At 37.1% G+C, this 22,108-nt stretch overlaps 1 protein-coding gene across 20 annotated transcripts in view; it reads right to left on the reverse strand.

Moving 5' to 3' along the window:
* The window catches only part of DLG1 (discs large MAGUK scaffold protein 1), a 143,813-nt gene that overhangs the window by 100,773 nt on the left and 20,932 nt on the right, over positions 1-22,108 (reverse strand). For 6 of the 20 annotated variants that reach the window (XM_088170857.1, XM_088170856.1, XM_088170855.1 and 3 more), the window contains exon 1: positions 18,356-18,957. The exons of the other annotated variants lie outside the window; for them this stretch is intronic. In XM_088170857.1, the coding sequence (XP_088026983.1) occupies positions 18,356-18,385 (30 nt within the window). In that variant the 5' untranslated portion in view covers positions 18,386-18,957. Of the gene's footprint in view, positions 1-18,355; positions 18,958-22,108 lie in introns of those variants that run through there. 20 annotated transcript variants of the gene reach the window in all.

Consider the following 22,108-nt stretch of genomic DNA (forward strand, 5'->3'; position numbering starts at 1 on the left):
TCTATTTTTTATTGCATTAAGCAGTATTGTAAAGAACTCTCTTTAGGATGTTAAGTTCGCTTAAGTTTACGTCTGTAGCAGCTTTTTGTCATCTGCCTTTTACTTTGTTTGGTTTACCTGATAAGCACCCCCTGAGGTAGCAAGTTTAGTGTAGTGTAAAATTGCATCCACACTTCCAGCTCAAACTAGTAACTTCATGAATTATACTGAGACAGTCATCTTTATATAAATGTGCAGATTGATGAAACCAAAACTAAGGCAAGATGTCTAGAGAAAAATGTGTAACTCAGCCCACAGTAAACCTCAAAATAAACTTCATTTGCATGAGGACCTCGTTCTTGGTAGACTCTCCAAGGATTACCGATGACAGTATTTCCATATTAATAAACATGGTTTACTTTCCACCATGTGCTGTGACCTACAATTTTTCACCAAATAGCCTTAGACATGATTTCCCACAGCAGATCTTCTGCACGCCAGTGCAGCAATATGAGCAGGACGAAAAGAAAAAAAATCTAACCCTGAACTTAATTGTCACCAAAAAAAGAAACAAAGAACGTAAAGAAAAAAAAATGCATCTTCTTTGTCTAGCTAAGTTAGATTATGTTTTTCTTGCAAGAATATCTAGGGGTTACCCTAAATAGAAAGGCTGACAGAGGAACCTAAAACTCCTTTATGTTCCTTCTTCTGGCTGGGGGTCCCAGTAAACAGACTCCTGACTGAAGAAACAGGGCAGAGCACAACTGAGCACATACACAAACACCTCACGTGGAACACTGCACAAGGGGAAGGAACACAGGCACAGAGTGCTGTCTCTTGCCAAACATAACAATGTTCCTATCCCACTGAACAACCTTTAATATGCACTATAGATCTACAATCCATCTTACTTCCATACCTCTAATCGCATTGTAATAACATAATTTCTCACTGAAATAACACACAGTCAAATGCATGGCAATTTCATGACAACAAATAAAGTCAAAGAGCCAAAAGCAGTTCTTGAATGTTGCAGAAATAGCTTTTTGTGATGCAGAAAATATAAGCTCTAAATGTGCCGTGGGCATAGAAGAATCAATAAGAGGAAGATACAGTCTACATATCCACAAAGGATTCCATCAGTAAGATACAATAAGGAAGAGAAAGCTTAAGTAACTTCAGGCAATTACATCTACATTGTTGATGAAGACCACATAAAACATCTGAATCTTTCAGCCATATCTATTTGCAGCTGTAGATAAATAAATTGGTCACACTACAAAATCATCTTGACCTTCATACAAAGATGAAACTTTTTACACATTTGCCGGCCCACAAGCTTAAAAATACAATGTTTAAACTTATAACATTAACATCTATTCTTACATGTTTTGCTGACTAAATCCTGAGATTTAACTGCAATGGTTTCACTTGTTCAAAACAATTACTTGTGCTCAAAAGCTTTTTTTTAAAAAAAAAAAAAAAAAAAACTGTTAACATAAATCTTTCTGAAATATGAACATAAAGTATGTTCTCATACAGAGAAACATATGAAACAGAAGATTTCCAAGTCTACTTTTGAGCTCTACAGAAACATATGCACACTTAATTAGTGCTCTGATTCAAACTGAAGGTTGAATTAACATTTCAAAACAAAAAAAACAATGTATTAACACAATGACTAAGCCATTAATTGGAAGAATATGGCCTTAACTACCTATCACTTCTCATTGCCAATTTTTAGTCTGCATTTTGTATTATCACATCAAAGTTCCTACAGTCAGAGCTCACCATTTCAGTGTTTCCTCAAACGTGTTACGAGTGAAAAATAACTGGTTTGATCCTTACAAAAACACTACCTAAAATGAATTGTCTTTATTTCAGGTTTTGTTTGAATGTTTACTTGGCAATAACTCAGCTTTATGTATGGCTCCCACATGCACAATAAAAATACCCACATCACTATGGTTTTCATTTAGTGAGCAAGATTAATTTTGTTGTCTTAAAATAAAGCTCCTACTTCGAAGTCTCCCTGAGCATTCAGAATATTGGATAGAGAGAAACAAGAGCTATATAGCATCAAAAAAACCAGACTATGGGACTTTCACAGAAACTTAATGCTTCAGTTCAGCACTTGCCAACTATTCTTGATGGAACACAAGCAGTACGGAGTTTCATCGATTCATGCGTTCCACCTGTATCCTCAATACAACACAGGTGAGGAAATGGCCATCTCATAAGCAGCAAGACCTGGAGCTTTTAATGAAATGAGTAGTGAAGGCCTAACCTGACAAATGTACCAATGTTCAGACTGCCAAACAAAAGGGGAAAATGCTTTATAATTCTTCAGACAGAGCATGTCCCTTAAGTACCACTGCAGGCACCTGTCAAGCTGGTGGGACTCAAGCTTAGGTGCCCCCTACCCCAGAAGCCTGAGCTGGTGCACTTCTGGGATATGTAACATAATCAAATTTTTTTTAAAATACACTTTTTATCATTGGAATCATTTAAATCTAATAAACTTATTTTATCCTCTTTTCTGCATAATTGTAGTCTGTAAGGTCTTCAAAGAGTACACAGAATTCCAAAATGATAAAGAGCAAAACGGCTTGGACACTCGTGTAAGATTACCCCATACTAGCACAGAGCTCTGATGTAATGCCTTTAATGCTGTCTTACTCAAGGAGTAGTAATTTTATAAGCAATTTCTATAAGGCAAATGAAATTTGAACACTAGTTTGAGAACAACTGATGTCTGGTGCAAACTGCATCCATCAGCACCCACGAAGCTCTTTGGCTCTGCAGTTCTTGCTCCCTGAAGTATCAGATGACCATCCAAGCCAGTTTTGAGAGTAGCCAAAAAATGTACTGCTTGTTCCTGCATGCTCCTAAACTGCCAAAAAAATCATTTGCACCGTTCTTTCAGGCAAAGAGGTTTATAAACTCAAAACTCTGTGAGCTGAAATTCCCCTTCTAAAGGGAATCTTTAACAGGTCTCCATAGTTTAGAAACATATTTTTGTGAGCTTGGCAGGTAAACATGTTTGCAGGAATTAAACCAGCAGCCACTGCTGCATGTCCAGTTCAGAATGCTGATGCACATATGTCCTTTTTAAGAAGCTTAATACTCTCATATAAAAATTTGCAGAACACAGCTGTCTGTGTCTTAAGTTTCCAAAACCACAGCCTCACTAACTTCAGAAGGAATGTGAAATGTTACTTTGGAAAGAGAAAGCTGATTAACTGTTGCCATTTTTGTTTTTCAAACTTGCCCTGCAATGGCATTTAAGCCCAGAACAGGTCCTATGAATAGAAACTTTTCAGTGGGTGTTTGTGATTTTTCTCCCAGTTTATTCCAAGTCTTAAATTGTTACATATAAGACAGATCTGGGACATCAGTCCGATGAGGTCCTCCATAAGCCTTGATAAGTCAAGCCAAAAAAACAGGCAAGCCTGTCTCCCTTCCCAATTGAGTGACCACCACTATGGGCATTTGTATAAGCCTGCTTTAGGAGTTTTTCAGTCCAAAACAGAGGAGAAAAATATAATGCCATATTGGAGAAAGAACCCAGACATGTCTGCATTATCATGTCTTCTAAATGCAAAAATAATCATGCTTCAAAATATGTGGTGACAGACTGAAGAGCATTCAGAAGCAAACTTCATGAAAAACAGACTTTCCTGACAATTACCACTGAATAGAGGTCCTACATATTCCAAGTGTGATTTCAAAGCTATTTCATCATATCATTCATCTGTCAGTTCCTGCCTCTTAGTAATGCTAACACTACAGTTTAACTTCAGCCAAACTGACTGGAGGAATAGAGGTCTCTGAGCATATCAATCATGTGCAATTTTCTCAAAAGTATGTAACAAGCATAGAAAAACAACAAAAAAATCCCCCCCACCAGAAGGGGAAACAAGTGAGAGGGCAAGGCAGATTTTATATAACAAGAAGGGGATTAAGAATATCAAAGGAGGCAACGTCTAGCAAAATGCTATATAGGGGTTTATATTGAAACAGAAGCATTCCTTGACCAAAAGTTACAGATAGTCTGTTTTCTAAGGCAAGCATGAAGCCATTGCATGTTTTGGAATTAAAAATGCCCTGAATGAATTATCTTCCTTTTCTTTTGATGTTTTGAAAGTATTTTAGCACTACTGGAGGGAGCATGCTTTACATCTTTAGCTTTCACACAAGAACTTCCTGAGAATAAGAGAGGTCACAGAATTGGCTGGCATGACTACTATGAAAGCCAAAACTCAACGTTATTTTTTCCTAGCTGGAAACCACCAGAGTCAGGAGAACATCTTCAACACAGACTAGGAAATGACTGAAAATAAATGGTTCCTTTTGCAATACTTGAAGTTTGATCCAATAAAAACACTGTACATGCAGCAGATAGGTGTCTGACCTTCTGTTAAACTCACTGCAGAAAATTATTGCATTATATTAGCAACATCTCAATGAGAAAAAAAAATTACTGTATTTTGAATACACTGTACTGTGATTAGAACAGAACTCAACCAGAAAAATCCTAAAATAGGAATGTACTACATTGCTTCAAACATACTTAACATGTCCAGAAACATGAGCCTAGATGACAGGTAAGCATCTAACCAGCCACTCACTCACTCCCAGAGGGATGAGGGAGAGAATCAGAACGGCAAAATCAAGAGGAGAAACCTCGTAGGTCAAGATAAATAAGTGAAAGGGGAAACAATTTTTTTTTAAAACCAAAACCCAACCAACCACACATACAAGTAAGGCAAGCCAAATCACTAACCACCAGCAGATCAATGGCCAACCTCAGCAACAGCCACTTCCTCCTAAATTATTGCTGAGCAAGATATTAAAATATATGGAGTATCTTTTCAGTCATTTTGGGTCAGAGGCTCCAGCTGTATCCCCTCACAACCTCTTGCCCACTCCCAGTCTACTTGCCAGGGCAGCAGAGTGAGAAAGTAAGAAGCCCTGACATGGTGTGAGTGCTATTCAGCAATAGCTAAAACACTGGCGTGTTCATCAACAGTTTGTCACAATCCAAAACAGAGCACCATATGGGCTCCTGAGAGGAAAATTAACTCCATCCCAGCCAAACCTGCTACCAGTCTGACCTGAAAAGTCCTTTAGTATTAAAAACTATGAGATCTTTGCATTCAAAAAACATTACTGAAATCATTCAAGTGAAAGTATGTGAGTAATCTAAAGCTGCTTTTGATGTGTTGGTTCCATCTGTCCATACAGAAGAAAAAAAAGTATTGATATATAGCCCTAAATGGTTCCATGAAACACTCAGAAAGATTTCTAGTGAACAACAGACACTGAATCACAAAGATAAAACTGCTAAACGATAAAAGCCCTCCTGAAAGACCCAAAAGTTTTATGGTCTTGTCTCATCCCTTCCCCACACCTTCAATGAAGATTTCACCCAGTCTGTATTTGATGTGGATGGACTCTAATCTCAAGCAGTAATTATCAGCCAAGCAAGGTTATATTCTCAAGGCTATACTCAGTGGGAAAGATTAAATCCAGCAGGGTGTGATTAGCTGGAACTGCTCTCCACAGTGTCAAGGAGCAAGGATATGATTTCACTCTGGATTGTTCCCTGTAGGATCCAGGCTGACTAGGCTAAGCATATCCTCCAAAACATGGTTTTCCTTATGTACCTATTGGGCCTTAAGAGAAGTCTGGCTTGATCAAGACTGTCGTGTGGGACTGTTGGAGGGGGAGTGTGATGGGAGGAAAGAGGGACAACACCTTTGAGGTTTATTCCAGTGTGGATAACATATGAAGATCCTTCAGTTATTGTACAATTGCTCAGAATCTGATTCATCCTGTCCTATCTTTCTTAACGAGCCCCTTCAAGAGAAGCAGTTTTCAGTAGTGGAATGCTTTCTAAATGGTCCGTGCAAAGTAGCCACAAAAAGTAGATCTGCTGCTGAATAATTCACAAAGAATTAATAAAGCATCTGTGCCTCCCCCGAAAAAAATAAGGGCAGACCAGTAAAAAAAACAAGTGAAAATGAGTGAGAGAAAATATATTAATAATACATGTCTTTTATCTGGTGAAACCTCAAACTACTCCAGATTCATCTCAATTGCTGTTCATGCTTGCTTAACACCACATCAAGAAGAGACTGCAATTTGACATATTTGGTGCTATATCAAAGCAGCAGAGCAGAAAAGAGATGAGGCTAACAACCTCTCATAGCCAGGAGATGAAGTGCTTGCACAATACTAGTAAGCAATGGTGGGGATTTTTCTCCCCTTGCAGACAGTGAGAAGGTTGTTCCCAGAGACAAATGCAACTCAATCCTTCAGTCCCGCTGTTTTAAAAACAGTGAAAACTGATCACATCTCAATTATAAAATAATCTGCTGAGATCAGGATGGAATCTCAACAGCAGTGCTGTTCTTTGGATGTTCAGACACTTGCCATACATTTCTGAATACACAGAGGACTGTCATTAAGTTCTACCACAATTGTTTTTAAAATACTTTTTCATACAGCAAAGTTGGTACAATGCTTAAAACTGAAATGCCAATAGTTTATTTCTTTCACCATTCTAATGAATCTAAACATTTCAAAATCAGAGGTGACACCTTGCTCTAAATGGAAAAGATTCATACTGCTAATTTTTGATTCCAATTAATAAAAGCATTTGCTAGCCTACAGTTTTAATTCACTGCAACTCCATCACTTTCCCCATCTTAAAATGCAAGTCTTCTTATGGGCAAGGACTACGATTGCCATCTCTATCCAATGCAACTGGTAAGGATGCTGGTGATTTACACTTTGTTATTAACCGAGAACAAGTAAGGAAGGCTGTTATTGCCTGCAGGTCATTGACTCTTCTGCCACTTCCTGGGAAACTAAAATGTAAAGGGGAGAGATGAGGGCAAGCCATAAGCAGTTTAGGATAGCACTGACACTGCTAATAAATTAGTATCACTTCTCTCCAGTTTTTAAAAAGTATTTTTTTAAGTATTTCTGCTGCTTTTAGAAGATACATTCTCCTATGTAGTGCTCACTAATTGCAGTCACCATTGCAGTAACAGTTTCAGAACTTGTATATAAGGAGGAAATACCTTAATAAACAAGCTGAAAAATAGAGTTGAGGGATGAAGGATATAACTTTAAAAACTGAAACTACAAATTACAACTGAATCACCATGACAGGGCAGCTTAAGTGAGAAGTGTGGGGGACTGTTACTTGATCTGAACTTAGCTCCACAGAGGAATCTCATATCACATTTTCTTATAGCAGGTTGAATTATCTAAATGCTCATTAACATAAAATACTTATTCTTACAATGAAAATTACTGTCAAGTCACAGCCAAACTTTGTTAAGAATTGAAGCAATGATGCATTAAATACTTTATTACTACCTAGTGCCATTTCCCTGACCACAAACAAACTTTCAAAATATTGATCCTGGACTCAAAGCTACTTATCGACCCCAGAGCTTCTGCATATTAATACAGGTTTCTAAACCACAGCATTTCAGCAGGAATCTAGGGCAACACTCCTGGCAGGCACCAGTCCTTAAAAAACACCAGCTGCTGTTGTCAAACTAATTGCACAACTGTTCAAAACAGAATATTTCTTCTTAGTATGTTTTAGCAAGATGCTACAGAAAATAACACCCTACTTCAGCTTTGAAATTACTTCAGTTAGGACCCAAATACCAGAGTGAACGTGACAGCATGTTATAGCTAATGTAGGTCATTCTCCACTTCTTCCTTCCCTCTGCAACCTTTAAAACACCTAGAAAACAGAACCTCAACTAAAATTATAGAGGGGTTTTAAACCACCAAGTAGAACAAAACTAGTAACTTGGAAAAAAAGAAAAAGAAAACCAGGAAGTATTACTTTTCTGTATCATTTTGAGAGAATAATAAATCTTGCCTATTGGAAACATCTTTGATCATCTCATCTCATAAAAACCACAAAAATAAAAAAAAATTACAGGGAATAACATCAAGGATAAAGATAATCAGTGGCTTCTATTTGAGAAGCTTAACTGACAAAGCTCTTCATCTTATAAAAAGCAAGCAGCTGAGTTGGGAATATGACACTCAATCTTTGAAAAGATGAATGGCAGAGAAAAGGCATATAAAACGCAACTACTAACTATTTAAGACAACACAGGCATTAGCAGACAATTAAATTACCCAGCAGATGTTTGAAAGCAAAGAAAAGAAAGTACTGCAGAGCTCACTGCCAAAAATATCAAATCAAAAAGGAACAGAGTAAATCAACAAATCAGGATCTAATAAATATGTGTAATCACTATCTCAGGAGTGGGACAACAACTAGAGTGGGCACTTGTCCTTCATTTACAATTAGCAGATAGAATCACTAGGGCTGCAAGAGACCTCAAAGTTCATCAGGTCCAACTATTAGCCAGGCCCTACCATGTTCACCACTAAACCACATCCCCAAGTTCAATATCCACGTGCCTTTTGAATGCTTCCAGGGATGGGGAATTCATCACTTCCCTGGGCTCTCATTTCAATGCGTAACTCTCCTTTTAGTGAAGAATTTTTTCCTAATATCTAATCTAAGCCTCATCTTAAGATGAATTACCAGTCATAGCTGGAAAGAATCCACAAAGCTTACCCACAAGCCCAACTCCATTTTTAAGGAGTACCTATATTGTGAAAAATTCAATTTGCATCACGTTCTGTCAGAGATTCAGATCAACTCAAGGCTTCCCCTGGGCATCTTAAATTTTGGTTAGAGAAAGGCTGATAAAACAGCAAACAGAAAGGGAAAAGGCAAAGGGAATGAAAATTATAAAAAGCTTAATACATTTGTGCACTGCAGTGCTGAGCAGCAAAGCCATACAACACAGAATGCAGGCAAGAAAGTTTTCACATTCCTTGTATGTTTATTTGATGCTCTAAGGAAAGTCATCACAGTGTTGAATTCTTTCATAGCACTTGGATTACTGAGGACACACAAGTTTAAATTAAGAAAGGAAGAGATATGAACAACACTTGGCACAGTTTTCAAAAGCCCTTTAAGACATTTCATTAAAAAAAGCAGAGAACACCAAAATAAAGGTGGTTTAGTGTCACCCATTGTCATATTACAGAAAATCATTAACTAGGCTAATGAAGGCTGGGATAATCCAATTTTAATGAAAATTGCCACATGCATATATTTGTACGAGGGATGTGGATGAACATTAACTATATAAAGGAATTTCCAAAATAATATAGGAATACATAAAAAACATGTAATATCCAGAAGATTTTACAGCTTCATGATCAGCAAGTCAACAAATTAGCATCAGCTCTGTAACCTGTAGTTAACACTTCACTTCTTTCTATCATTCAAAAGAACATCCTCACCTACTTCAAATGTCAGAGGGATGAGGAAGCTTTGCAAATTCTGGGAAGCAGATTCCGCATTGTCCCGGTTTGTTAACTTGAGCAAAGCACACTGAACACAGCAGAGGGCAGCAGTTCTCCACTGCCGCATTTCCCTGCTTGTAACAGCAGCCTTTAAAGGTAAGAATGCAAACCACTCAAGACGAGAGTATATTCCTGCTTCCCAAGACTTCTTTTTACAGAAGTACAGTTCAATCTCTACAGAGACCGACCAAAAAAAAAACCAAAAACCAAAATATCACTATGATATACAAGCGTCAGATCTGAACTAAAAACAAAACCAGGGAAAAACAAGGTTTTCATTTCCTTCGTTACAGTCACAATCTGGTGCCCAAGTTGTTTCAATGTGCTGTTTATAAATCGCAGAGCACTGGTAAGCCGATGCACAGAACCTAAATTTTCTTTGAGTCCCTGAATGAACAGATGAAGAAACATTTAATTAGCGGTAGAAAATATAAAGGCTTTCAGATTGCCAGTTAGCAGTCAGAGTTGAAACAATCCTATTTTGAAATTAACTTTCCTGTTTAGAGTTATCAGATATGTACTTTTACAATCCCTGTGACAGTAGAGATACATTAGAATATGCTAAAAATGGTACTTAAAGGATTTGAGATGACTGAAAATCCTTATTTTTGGATCCAACCCAATCTGATTATTTTTGTTCAAAATGCAGAGTGGGACAGATTTTTCAGCTAGGTCTCTCACACAACCTAAAGACATAATAAACAATTTAATATGATCTTTAAAATCATCTAGCTACATCATAATGAACTTGTGTTATCTACATTATTGTTATAAAAGTCTTTTATTAACTAATTACTTTAGCAGCAAGGATCCTTTTGATTTCCAGCTTTAATTTATTTTGGCTTAATTCATATTGTTCCCATTTCAGCATCATCTCATTTGAAAAGTCACTACCATCTTTTGGGTTTGGAAACATATTCCCTAAGCCATCAAGACAAAGTCTTCCAGCTTTTTATTTTTCCTGCCCCTCCTTCCCAGACAGCACTTCCCTCACCACTCTAATAGTGTACATGCAGTGGCTTCCAGCTGTGTGTGTGCAATTTGCAGTGGCCCTTATTTAACACACTGTAAAACAGAACTTTTCCATCTCCTCAGAATACCCTGATGGCCTCCAAAGAGCATTTCAATCAGTCAAAATAAGATCAGGAACAGAGTTATAAAGACCATGGAGGTTCTAGCTCAACTACAGACTTCTTTCCATTACCTGAATTGTAGTTCCTGGCCTAAAACCAGCTGTGTACATCAGATCCTGTAAACAAGCTATTAGGAAGATAAGAATAAAGAAATTGATCCACTTCTCACCATACAAGTGACGTTTATTTCCAGGATATTTTCTACAAACAGCTTTTAAGATGCATTTATTAATAACAGATCACTAAGTTAAATACTAAGTTAACTACTTCGTTAGATGACTAAGTATTCCCTCGCCATTTCCTTTGCCTGAAGAAAGATGAAACCCAGCAGGTAAGACATTTCATATAATAAAATAGTCCTCTTTTTGCCTTCTTGAGTAACTATTATTATAGAGCTTAATTACAAATAGCAGCAGAAAGGTGATTTGGTTGGGAATTCTTTTTAAAATTAACTACAACAGCATCATCACTTCAGACTGCAGAATTACAACAGAAATTTCTTCTTCATTTTGAGTCTGGAGGTCTTTTGAGGAGAACTGTACCTGAACTAACTAAACTAAAGCTAAAGCAAGCAAAGAAGTATATTTTCCAGACTCAGTCACATGATAAATATTTGCATTTTACCACAACTGAATGGCTTGGGTTTCAGTTTTTTTGTTTTTTTTTCCAAATGGAAAAATAGCAGACTGAAGAATCAGAAAGAAGTCTCCTTCTGGGTAAAACATTTACAAAAACATACAGGAATATACTACAAGTCAAATGTGTACAGTTTTGAGCATACAAAAGTGAAAGGCAATCTTTTAATTACAGGAGAAAAACAGACCAAGTTAATTATTATAACACTAGCTACAGTGTGCTATCTATTCCACAGATAAATAAAGTACAAGAATCTTGCAAGAATGCAAGAAGTGACTGTTCTATTCCAAATTCAGTGCTACCACAACCCACCACCCCAGCAGCTGGAAAGCCCAGGTCAGAAGAGCTTTTGGAGTCTGCTTAAGAGAAAAGCTATGGAGCTTGAGATACAAGATGTGCAAGTGGTGTGCCACCTGCACAAGGTGCAAACAAAGCACTCCCCAGCAGTGGTGTCTTCACCAGGTAATAAAAGCACCCCAAATGCTGGTGACTAAATGCTATTATCACACAATTTTTCCAACAGGCAAGAAAGAATAGCCAGAGGAGTAAGAATTCTCTGCAGTGGTTCTCCATCTCAATGGCACATTTGAGAGAACTGTGAATGAAGGCTGGCGCATGCAGCCCCGACAAGACCAAAAATGTCCTCAACAAATCTTATTTGTGGCACACGTAAACTCACTGTTAGAGCACAAAGATTGAAGCAAGGAAGTAATTATTGTTCTAATGTTTTCACAGCATAGAGGGTAGGGAATCATTCTTCCAGGCAATGCAGGTTTGTCACTAAAACCCCCTAAGGCCTCTTCATTCTTTGTTGGGCGTTTTGATTAATTCAGAAAATGCTGATGGATTCCTGCCCACACTGACCCTTTGGAAAGCAGCTCTCAGTTATACTTCAAGTATGCATTAGAATTTCATTAAAGAATGTCCTTCCCTCCTCCAAACCACGATATGGCAATGTATGGTCTTGAAAGAAATATATCTTACAAACACAAACCTAACAAGGTTGAATATCCCTTAAATAGGTGATGGTCTCCACCTGAACATGTTTTAAACATTTTACTTTTTTTTGGTCTGGTAAATACCAGTTCTAGGAACGAGATTCAAGTAATGTTATTCCCACTTATGAAAGTATGAGTAATACTCCCTGACAAAACATCAGACTATGATTAAGCCTCAAATAAAGTGTAAAAACACCCCTCATGCTAACAAAGCCCTGGTGCAATGCACTGCATTGACAAAAGAAGTGATCAAGTACAGTGCTGGCTAGTAAAACAAATCTGACTAGCAGCATACCAGATAATCAGCCAGTGAGCTCAGCCATCCTGAAATCTCACTTCAAATAAGAGAGGAAGCCTTTTGGGGTTTTTGCCATGAGGAAATTGAAATAGCTCTGTCTACTGAAGGAATCATGTTGGAGACCATATGCCCAACTACGAACAACCCTACGTTTATTCACCCACTGTTTTCTCCCACTGTTTTCATTACAACAGGAAACTATGCCAAAGTTGTTCACTCAGAGGGTCCAGTTCCATGAGCAGCAGCCAAACTGAGCAAACAGTTTGATTCTGCAGCAGAGAATCACTGCTCTTCTCACTTTCTCCTTCCTAAAGTGTTGAGCTGTTAAGTCTTACCATTTTACCTGCCTTTTCACAGGCATCTGACTCACTTGAATGCTCAACAGTTAACAACTCTCCATCCCAGCAGCTATCTTTCAATAGTGCTTGTTTGACTTTTCCATGAGCTTCTTTTCACTCAGTAGCCAGCAGATGAGTTCTACCAGAGTCCTACCAGGTTCCTAGCAGGTGATCAGTGAACAGAACGGGGTAGAACCATTCTCAGCAGCACCAACTGGGCTTCAGTCACTTGTGAAGCCACAGATTGAATTCTTTTCCCAAAATAAATAAGGTCAGCAAAGCAAAAGTGATCAGGAATGAATGCTTCACCACTCTGCTACCATTAATACTTGGAAAATTACTCAGGTGATGATCATCAGCTTCCCTGAAATAAATCCACACAGTTCCAACCAGGCAAATGGAGTGACAAAAATGCTTTGAAAGGGCCTTATTTGTAGGATTGATTTCAGGAAGTTATTCTCCTATTTTACTACTGTATTCAGCATCTCTAGTCCAAACATGTTCCACACCATGTTCTCAGAGTCAGTCCAACTCCCTGGTGCAATAACCAAATATAACCCATTTGTCACTTATTTCTAGTATTAATTAGCAGCTTTTTCATTTAAAGCAGAAGGGAGAAATAAGTACAAACACACACAATAACACAAGAGCCTCATGTAAAATTCATCAGCTTCATATACATATCTTGGGTGCCTGGTATCCAGTTTCTTGGAGTAAAAAAACTCCAATAAATACCAGTATCACTGATGCCAGTGTGAATAACTACACAGTCCTATTAACTCCTTGGTTATCAATTAAGCAAACCTGTGTACTTGCAGCCATTCAGAGAGAGCAAGAAAACACAAGTAAACAAAGATTAACTTAAAAGATGCTCTGTATAAAAAGCAAACACCACAGATTTATACCTTTGTTTTATAGTCTATGCACATTTTGATGAGACTAGATAATCCACATAAGGGAAAGCTAAAGAATACTACAGAGCAAGTGCCTCTGGCTCAGGAAGTTCTTGAGTTCTAAATTGCTGTTGGTTAGGAGAATACCAAATAACAAGTTAACAGAAAGAGAACTCTGAAATCCAGAGAACTTCCTTAGAAAGAAGTTAAATGCAGAAAGCTTATTATATCCTTGTAATTGATACACTATCTAATGTAAACTTCTACTAATGATTTGCCTTAAGTTAGTCTAAGTTTTCTCAAAGTTTTCCCATACTTCGTCATACAGCTTTTCAGATTTTGCGTATCAGGTACCTTCAATAATTTCCTCCATCATCACTCTCTGCCACCTGCATCACTCTTGATGCCATCAGTAATGGCCTTAAAACATATTTATCAAACATATTCATTCATTCTTCAAAACTCTGAGAAACCACTTACAGTTCCATCCATAGAATCCAAAACATAGTATTTCTTAATTTCTTTAGCTGCAACCTCTGGAACTGACCACCAGCTATCTGACGTTGCACTGGGCTTCTTTATTTGTCCTGTAGAGATTAGAAGCATGACCCTCTGCCTAAGTTAATTCTGTATATTCAAACTTCAAACTCTTTAAAGGGCTGTTCACAACCACAAATACAGACAGTTGGGACATCATTTCTCCTGGCATGACCACCAAGTCAGTATTTTCACTGATTTTGTCAAATAACCTTTAAACCAAATATGGTAAACATTCCTCACACACTTGGTCTCCTATTCCACATCAAAGTTGGCCAATCCTTTAGACTGCAGACAACCATCCTTGATTTTAACACTTCCCAACTATCTAGTAGGCAGCGTTTTCTTTGGCATTGCAATATAGATCAAGCTTACATGCAAGAGCAGTATCATACCATCTGTGGATGCTGCCAACATTAGAGTTGCACCATTTTTTCACTTCCCAAAGCTCTTATGACTGATTCTGTACCCTTTTCTTCAACACTGTAACCAGATGACATAGCAAAGTCAAATGATTTACTATTAGCATTATTCAACTTGCTTACCAGAAAGCTTGGACTTATCCAATCAAATACGTTTGGAAAGCAATTTGCTTTTTATTGAGGACATGGAATGTTGGCAAAAAGTCCTTGGCCAAAACCCATTATGACACACCAGCCACATGTGCCAACTTGGAAGAGCTGCTGTGTACTATTAAGTACTGAAATCATTTCTTAAGCTTTCAGTGTAAAAATTACCCACATAACTCATTTACATCTCATCTACAATTTTAAATTCAAAATTCTGTATTTTGTTCCTCCACTTAAGAAAACAAATTCTTTTGGGCCCACCAAGTAATTTCTCCATCAAGTTTATACATAAAGCTTGCTTTTCACTGTTTCTATTTTCACACAATTGCCTCTCACATTTTATTTCCTACCAACAGCAAAGCTTTCAGGTATTATGCACAGAGTACATAATACCAAAGGCTAAAACTTGCATTGCAACCTCTCTTTATGTTTCTTCAGACACTTGTTAGACCTGGAATATAGGATGTGTTACAGTGGAAAACCACCAAGATGGTCTCTCGGCTGAAGCACAGTGAAGAAAGGTTCAGGGAACTGGGCTTGTTCACCCAGAGAAAGGCACTGGGCAGGAGCTGGTAACAGCCTTCTCATATCCAAGAGGAAACAGTAAGAAAACAAAACTGGGCCCTTGTTGTGCACAGCAGGAGGAGAGACTACTCTAAGTGAGACAGGCTGAGGGTGCTTACAAAACCAAATCAAAGCCCTAAGTGACCTGGTCTAAGTTGATGCTGCCCCATCTTTAAGCAGATGGTTGGACAAGATCACTTTCAGTGCAAATTCAAGTACGCACAATTCATTTAAGCTGAGGCAAATTCCAAAAACTGACTAGAACAACAGTGGGATTCTGAACTACAGTGAAAGGCACAGCCAAGTGAGGAAAGCTGCAGGAATCACGCAAACTCAGTGTCACCTACCCCACTTCAGCCATGCCAGCTGTAACTGTGCTCCTGTGGTCAGGCACCTTGCACCCACACCATGAGCTTAGACCCAGAATTTATGAGGTTTAAGTTTTACAATTTAGGAAAAACCCCTTCACCTTTCTCCCTTAGTAACAGGTTGATGCATTTTACATTTTCCTCTCCCAAAATACTGGAGTTTGGCTACTGTCAGAAAAAAGCAGTTTCACACTGATACTGCTCTGGAGCAGTCCAAGCAGGATGCCTCTTAGTATTTTGAAATAAAAATGGTGCAAAACAATTGTTTTTTCACACTTGTCAGGCTAGATATATTATTTAAAGCTATTCTAGATCATTGTCATTTTAAATTCAACTGCTTCACTGGAAGTATACTATGGAACAAAGTTAAGAATGACTGCTAAAAATTGCTTTTTCTGGAAAAATCAACGACTTTTCATATTCTGTATTTTTAAGTGCCATGAATTCATTTAAAACTGTGACTTAAATAAAAATCATTACTGTAAGCTCAGCCCACGTGCCTGCTCTTAATAGTATCCATGGTTGCAGTGATGCAAATTTGCCTACCTACATCAAACCAATGTGCCCACATAAGGAGGAAAAAATACTGTATTAATCAGTATTCTTTGCACTAGATGTGGGCAAAGTAAACCAGTTAGAACCTTTGAAGACAGGACAGAAATTAGTTTAAGGACCTGTTCATCTATTGTGACTAGATCTGAATTCTGAATTAAGCAAAACAAATGTCAAAGATCAAATTACAAAAGACTTCTCATATCCACTAGAAAATGCATCTCACTGGCCAAATTCTTCTCTTCCCTAGTCAGAAATAAAGAGTAACAATGAATTGTTTCAAATATGCTTCCACTCAAGGTAGAAAAAGGGAAAGCATTTAACATTTTTACTAATCCTATCATACATTTTACATTAATGCCGATTTCAAAATTGCCTTCCTTACATGCATCGATTTTTCTTGAGATTTGAAATATAGGTTTATGCACAAAACCAAGGAATGTACTTTTCATTAGATGACAAACTTCTGAGTAATTAAATACACACAGGTACACATGGAAGCAAACAGTTCTTTTCTAAGCCCCACTTTAACTAAATAGCTTTAGTTGAAGCTGCAAGGTACTCGTTAAATGAGGCAAAAGGTTCACCAGGAGCAGGCAGGAAGGATGAAGTGCTTATAACTGCAGGTGGAAATGCACCATCAGTCTACCCCCATGTAAGTCTGTGCTGTGCAGAGATGATCTCTCCCTCTCCTCAACATTTTTGTGAGCAGTGTTACTTTCTTAGCTAGGCTAATCATACAAAAAACAACTTTTTTTTCACAGAATGTTTTCTGTTGACTTAACTTTCCATATAAATTGTCTTCCTGCTCTCAGACAAGTAGATATGTGAAGGTGAACAAATACACAAAATAAAACGAAAGTTAAGCACTTTAGTTATAAAAACGACAGCTCTGTCTCTGCATTGTTAAAAATAAGTACAATAAAATTAAGGTACATATCAATATAAATGAAGTGAAGCAATTAATATCCAATCCCCATCTCACTGTACAAAAGAGACTATTCTAAAATGCTACAAACGAATATCACTCAAACATGACTTAAAAGGGTATATTTAACTTCCAAAAAAACTGTGACAGTTCAGACACCAGAAAGACTCCTTTGCTTGTGAGAGACAAGGTAATTTCATTCATTCCACAGTCAGCCTTTGGTTCCTTGTTTCAAAAAATATGGAAAGAATCTTTCCTTTTATAAAAGCTATCATTAAATTCACCAAATATTCTCAAAGATGTTCAATTTTATTCTACTTCTTGAGAAGTTTGTATAAGCAAATTTTATGGCTTCAAATTATCCAGAAGAATGCTTAGAAGTTAAATCAATTTATAAAAAAAAATAAACCAGAAACTATCTCAACATCCAGGGAAAGGGGAGCAATATAGAACAATTTTACTACTTAAAGGAAAATAAAAAGCCTCCAAAAAAAACCTCACCAAGCCAATGTTTCAGAAGCACAGTACTAATATATTACATTTATGCATCAGATTTTATCTTTAGCAGTTACAAGTGGTTTGCATTAAAAACAAACTTACATAAAACTTTATCCTAGCACAGAAATAATGACACTAAGTTATCTGAGTGGCTTCATCTCAAAGCAGCAAGACGTCAAAATAATAAAGCATCTTGAAATATATCCATCCCTAACACGATTTGCCAGATTAATCTTTTTCTCTTTGATTATTATTTTAAACATATCCTAATAAAGGTTATGTAAAACATAATTTGGAATTTCTTATTCTGGAATAAAAAGCAAACTACTATTTTAGCACATTTAAAGAGAGTGAATTTTTACAAGAAAGTGCCTTACTGCAGAACGAGGGGAAAAGAAAAAATCATTCTACTACACTTTTCAATATGTGCATAATTAGCTCTTCAAAACATTAACATCTATGATTGTTCTTAGCAACAACTACGGAATTTATTTTGACGATCTGTGCAGTTTAAAGTGTAAAAAACATCAACCAGAAAACCATCAAGGCATTTTCATTACAGGTAGTAAAAACTGGAAGAAAGCTTCAACGAGAACTTCCAACATTGTAGGCATTAATCAAAAGCTTTATCATCTTACCTTTGTTGTTACAATGCATAAGCAATCCATCGTTTCAGCATAGCAGGTATATTTCCAAACATTTAAAAGGTTTATTTTCAGTCACAGCTAAACACCATCTCAACAGAATGAGAAAAAGCACACTTCTTTAATAGTCAAAACAGTTGAGTGAGTGCCAGGGTTCCCTTTGGATTCATTCAGAGGTAGAAACACCGTGGAGAAAAAGCAGCAGGCTAAAATACAAATCCTTTAAGTTTCACAAAAAATTCTTAACCTGTTTTGGTTATCTATGTCTGAAAAACTTAAATGTATCCTTGCAAATATTCTACAAAAGATGTCAAATCCTGTTCCATACCAGTTAAGTACCTCTTCGTATTCTATTTCATATACTCCTCTGTCAGGATTACCTAACACATGAGCATCACAGGGAATCATTTGATGAAATGCAATACAAAATTATTTTACAGCAAAAAATCTCAATTCAGCTCTTCTTAGCTGGCTACAATTTCTAAAATGAAGCGTTTGTTCAAAAATAGTTTTGGTTGCAAACAAGTATTTCTCCTCTAACGTCATTTCAGCATTTGCAGACTGCAAAATAACTGATTTCCTAAGCAGTAATGAATGGAATATTCCATGTAGATCAGGGAGAGAAGAAAGTGGCAAGGAAAGAGTAATGCATATTGCAAGAGAAATGCTATTTTGAGCCTTGAATTAACCTAGAATTTCATTTCCTTTTGTAAGGCTGTAATGCAGTGACAAGGCAAAGTTTGAACTCGCAGGCATTGTATTCTCAGCCTAATTAGCACAGATGGGAAAAGTAACATTTGGGCACAAAACAACCTCCTGTGTCCTCTGAAACATTAACCTGACAGTTCCATACAGCAGTAAGAACCTTATTACATTAATTTTCCACAAGAGACATTGAAAGCAGCTCGTAAACTCAGTTCCCACTATCTTGTCCCATTAGGTCCCCCACTAACACCTTTGCTGCAAACATAATGAAGTATATAGAAAAAATTCAACGAGCAATTTCAAGCTATTAAATCTTATCTGCATCATTTTGCTTTTATCCCAAGATGTACAATTGACTGTATTTTATATCAAAACAACTCTAGAATATACTGGGCTTCTAGAGCACTCCTGTTAAACTTTCTGCAATTCTGCTCCCAGCTCTTCCATACCTTTTGGGAGAAGTGGTGGGGTGTGGGGGGCTGCTAGAGGTGGGAAAGGGGCTGACCTGGTATATAAGGAAACCAATCTTTCCAAAATCACACATTTTATTCTGTGGGCAGGTGATCTCTTTATAGGACAAACCTGAATGCAATTTTAAGATAAATCTTACACCATTCAACCACTAAGACGATGATTTTTACCCTGTGTGTCCAAATCAATCCAGAGATATTTTTCCTTTTTACACTGTCTATAAAATCTGTGAAGAATTTCTACTGTGACCATGTAGGTGAAGTTATCACTACTACAAAGCATCAGGGAGAAAAGTATGCATCTATCAGACTGCTGAAACTGGCTGAACCCAGACAGAAGGCTAAAAGTTCTAACTTCAAAAAGCAAAAAAAGAACAAGTTAAGCTGATGAAACACTGCTGCGTCAGAAAAGAGAGGGAGGAATTACCTTCATATCTGAATGCACAAAATGTATCTCACAAAGAAATTCTTGCATAGCCCAAGTATTCTTTTGGCAAAACTGCAAGGTTGGGACAAATTAACAAAGTGCAAGTTTCCAAAAAGTTAATTAAAACTAAGGAAATGCATTTTTAGGTAACTTGGCACATATCCAGTATCTAGGCCAGAAGCATCTTCAATGACTACGACAAGACATGCAGTCAGTCCAAATGCACATTTCTTGCACAAACAGCTCGAGGAACCCAAATAGCACATGGAAACTTGCCTTGTCCCTCATGCTCTGTCCATGAAGGGAAAAGATTAACAATCCTGCTCATCACTGAAATTTCTCTCAGCCACCTCGGTACAAGATTAAGCTTCTGCAGATTAATCCTGCCTACAATTATCTTAAATTAAGAATTAATCACTTTTGTTCTCTTGCCTTCTTTGGGACACTTTTAGAACTAAGGATCATTATCATATCATTTTTCTCCTCTCCCACTTGCCACCACCCTTCCAACAAGACCCATTAGTCCTGTCATAGCAAGCACACAACTCCCTTCAAGTTGCCGATGCAGACTATGGGATGTAGAAGAGATCTAACCAGAGAGGTAAAGAAAAGGCATTTCTTTGCTGAGGATTTGTGGATCAGGCTGCTTATCATGACCAAGCACTCTAAACACTTCAGAGCAGGCAGAAAGTCATCTCATAACAAGTGTGCTTGAAATGCAGTAATGCATGCACTGCCCAAATCGGAGCAGGATGCACAACCGAGGTACATTAGAGCCCTTTACCAAGCACTGCACCACTACAATTGATTTACAGTTCTTCTGGTAATTGTACATGGCTCTCTCAAGACCCAGCTTCAGCTAACAGTGTCCACACACAGGGGAAGAAATTCCATACCAGTAGACCAAAAGATTTTGTGGCAAACACCAATACACATTTTCATAAACACAGTGTATAGAGAGATAAGCACTCAAAGATAAGAGCACTATGCATTAAAAAAAAGTATTTCCTAGCCCAAAAGCATTTTCTGCAGCCTTTTCTCTGGAAATACTGTATATAGAAGAAATAAATGTTAAAAAAATATTGACCAAGACTCAAATATTCAGGAGGTTTAGCATTTTCAAAAGAAAAAATAATACAGCTTTTTGAAAACAAATCATACAACTCCTTGAATGAGCAAGTATGTGTTAAATTTGAGATCAAAACAAAGTTTTTCAAAATGAGAAATGGGTAAAAAACTCAGATGTAAGACTACTGTAATTAAACAATTTAATAAAAGAACTTTCATTTAAATTGTATTGTGAGAAGGAACAGAAAGATATTAAAGAGCACACCAAAACTTGAATCATAATCATGAAATGCATGAAAAGTCATCCTTTCATGCACTGAAGAGTAAGACATTTTCACATAATACTGTTAGTCATTAAAATAATTATTATTCTACTGAATTTGTGAGAAACATTGTGATTTCTTCAATGTCATTCATTCTTATTAAAAACAAATCTTTCTGTCCTGTCAGCTCCAAGTGATCTCAGTAAAAACTATTCTATACAGCTTGGCCAGAAGGAAAAAATGCATTTCCAGTCACCACTATTAATGGCATTAATATTAAAGAAACAAAGGATGATTCTCACGTGAGAAACACAAAGGTAAGAGATGGGTTTTTCTTTTCTTGAATTACTTATTAATTCTTTCAGGTTATGTTTGGCAGACACTTTTTGTACCTTCACAATCTTATTATTTTTACAGTGTGGCAGATTCTATCTACAAAGCCACCAGATAACTATTAAAGAAAATTCATGCATAGATAAACTATGTGCCAAAATAAATCATGCAAAAGAAAACAATGCTTTGGAAAATACTGATTTTGCAGATAAATAATTTCTTCATCTATCCACAAATCTAAAAGTGCATGCGGTTATTTAAATGCTAATTTGCTCTTGGATTCTATGAGAAAAGCCACACAACACTAAGTTGTCACAGGTGTAACCAGAGAAGCAGGCTCAGCTCAGCCTCACAAGGGCATGTCAAATGCTCAACCTCAGCATATTTGAGGAGACATATCAAAGACTTAGTGAAAATCAAGCACTATCATATCTGCAAGCATTTTCTCAGCTACTTTAGTAAAGAAAGCACTAGAAGTGTA

This window comes from Sturnus vulgaris, chromosome 10 (genome assembly GCF_052056855.1).
Source record: "Sturnus vulgaris isolate bStuVul1 chromosome 10, bStuVul1.hap1, whole genome shotgun sequence".
Classification (NCBI taxonomy): Eukaryota; Metazoa; Chordata; class Aves; order Passeriformes; family Sturnidae; genus Sturnus; species Sturnus vulgaris.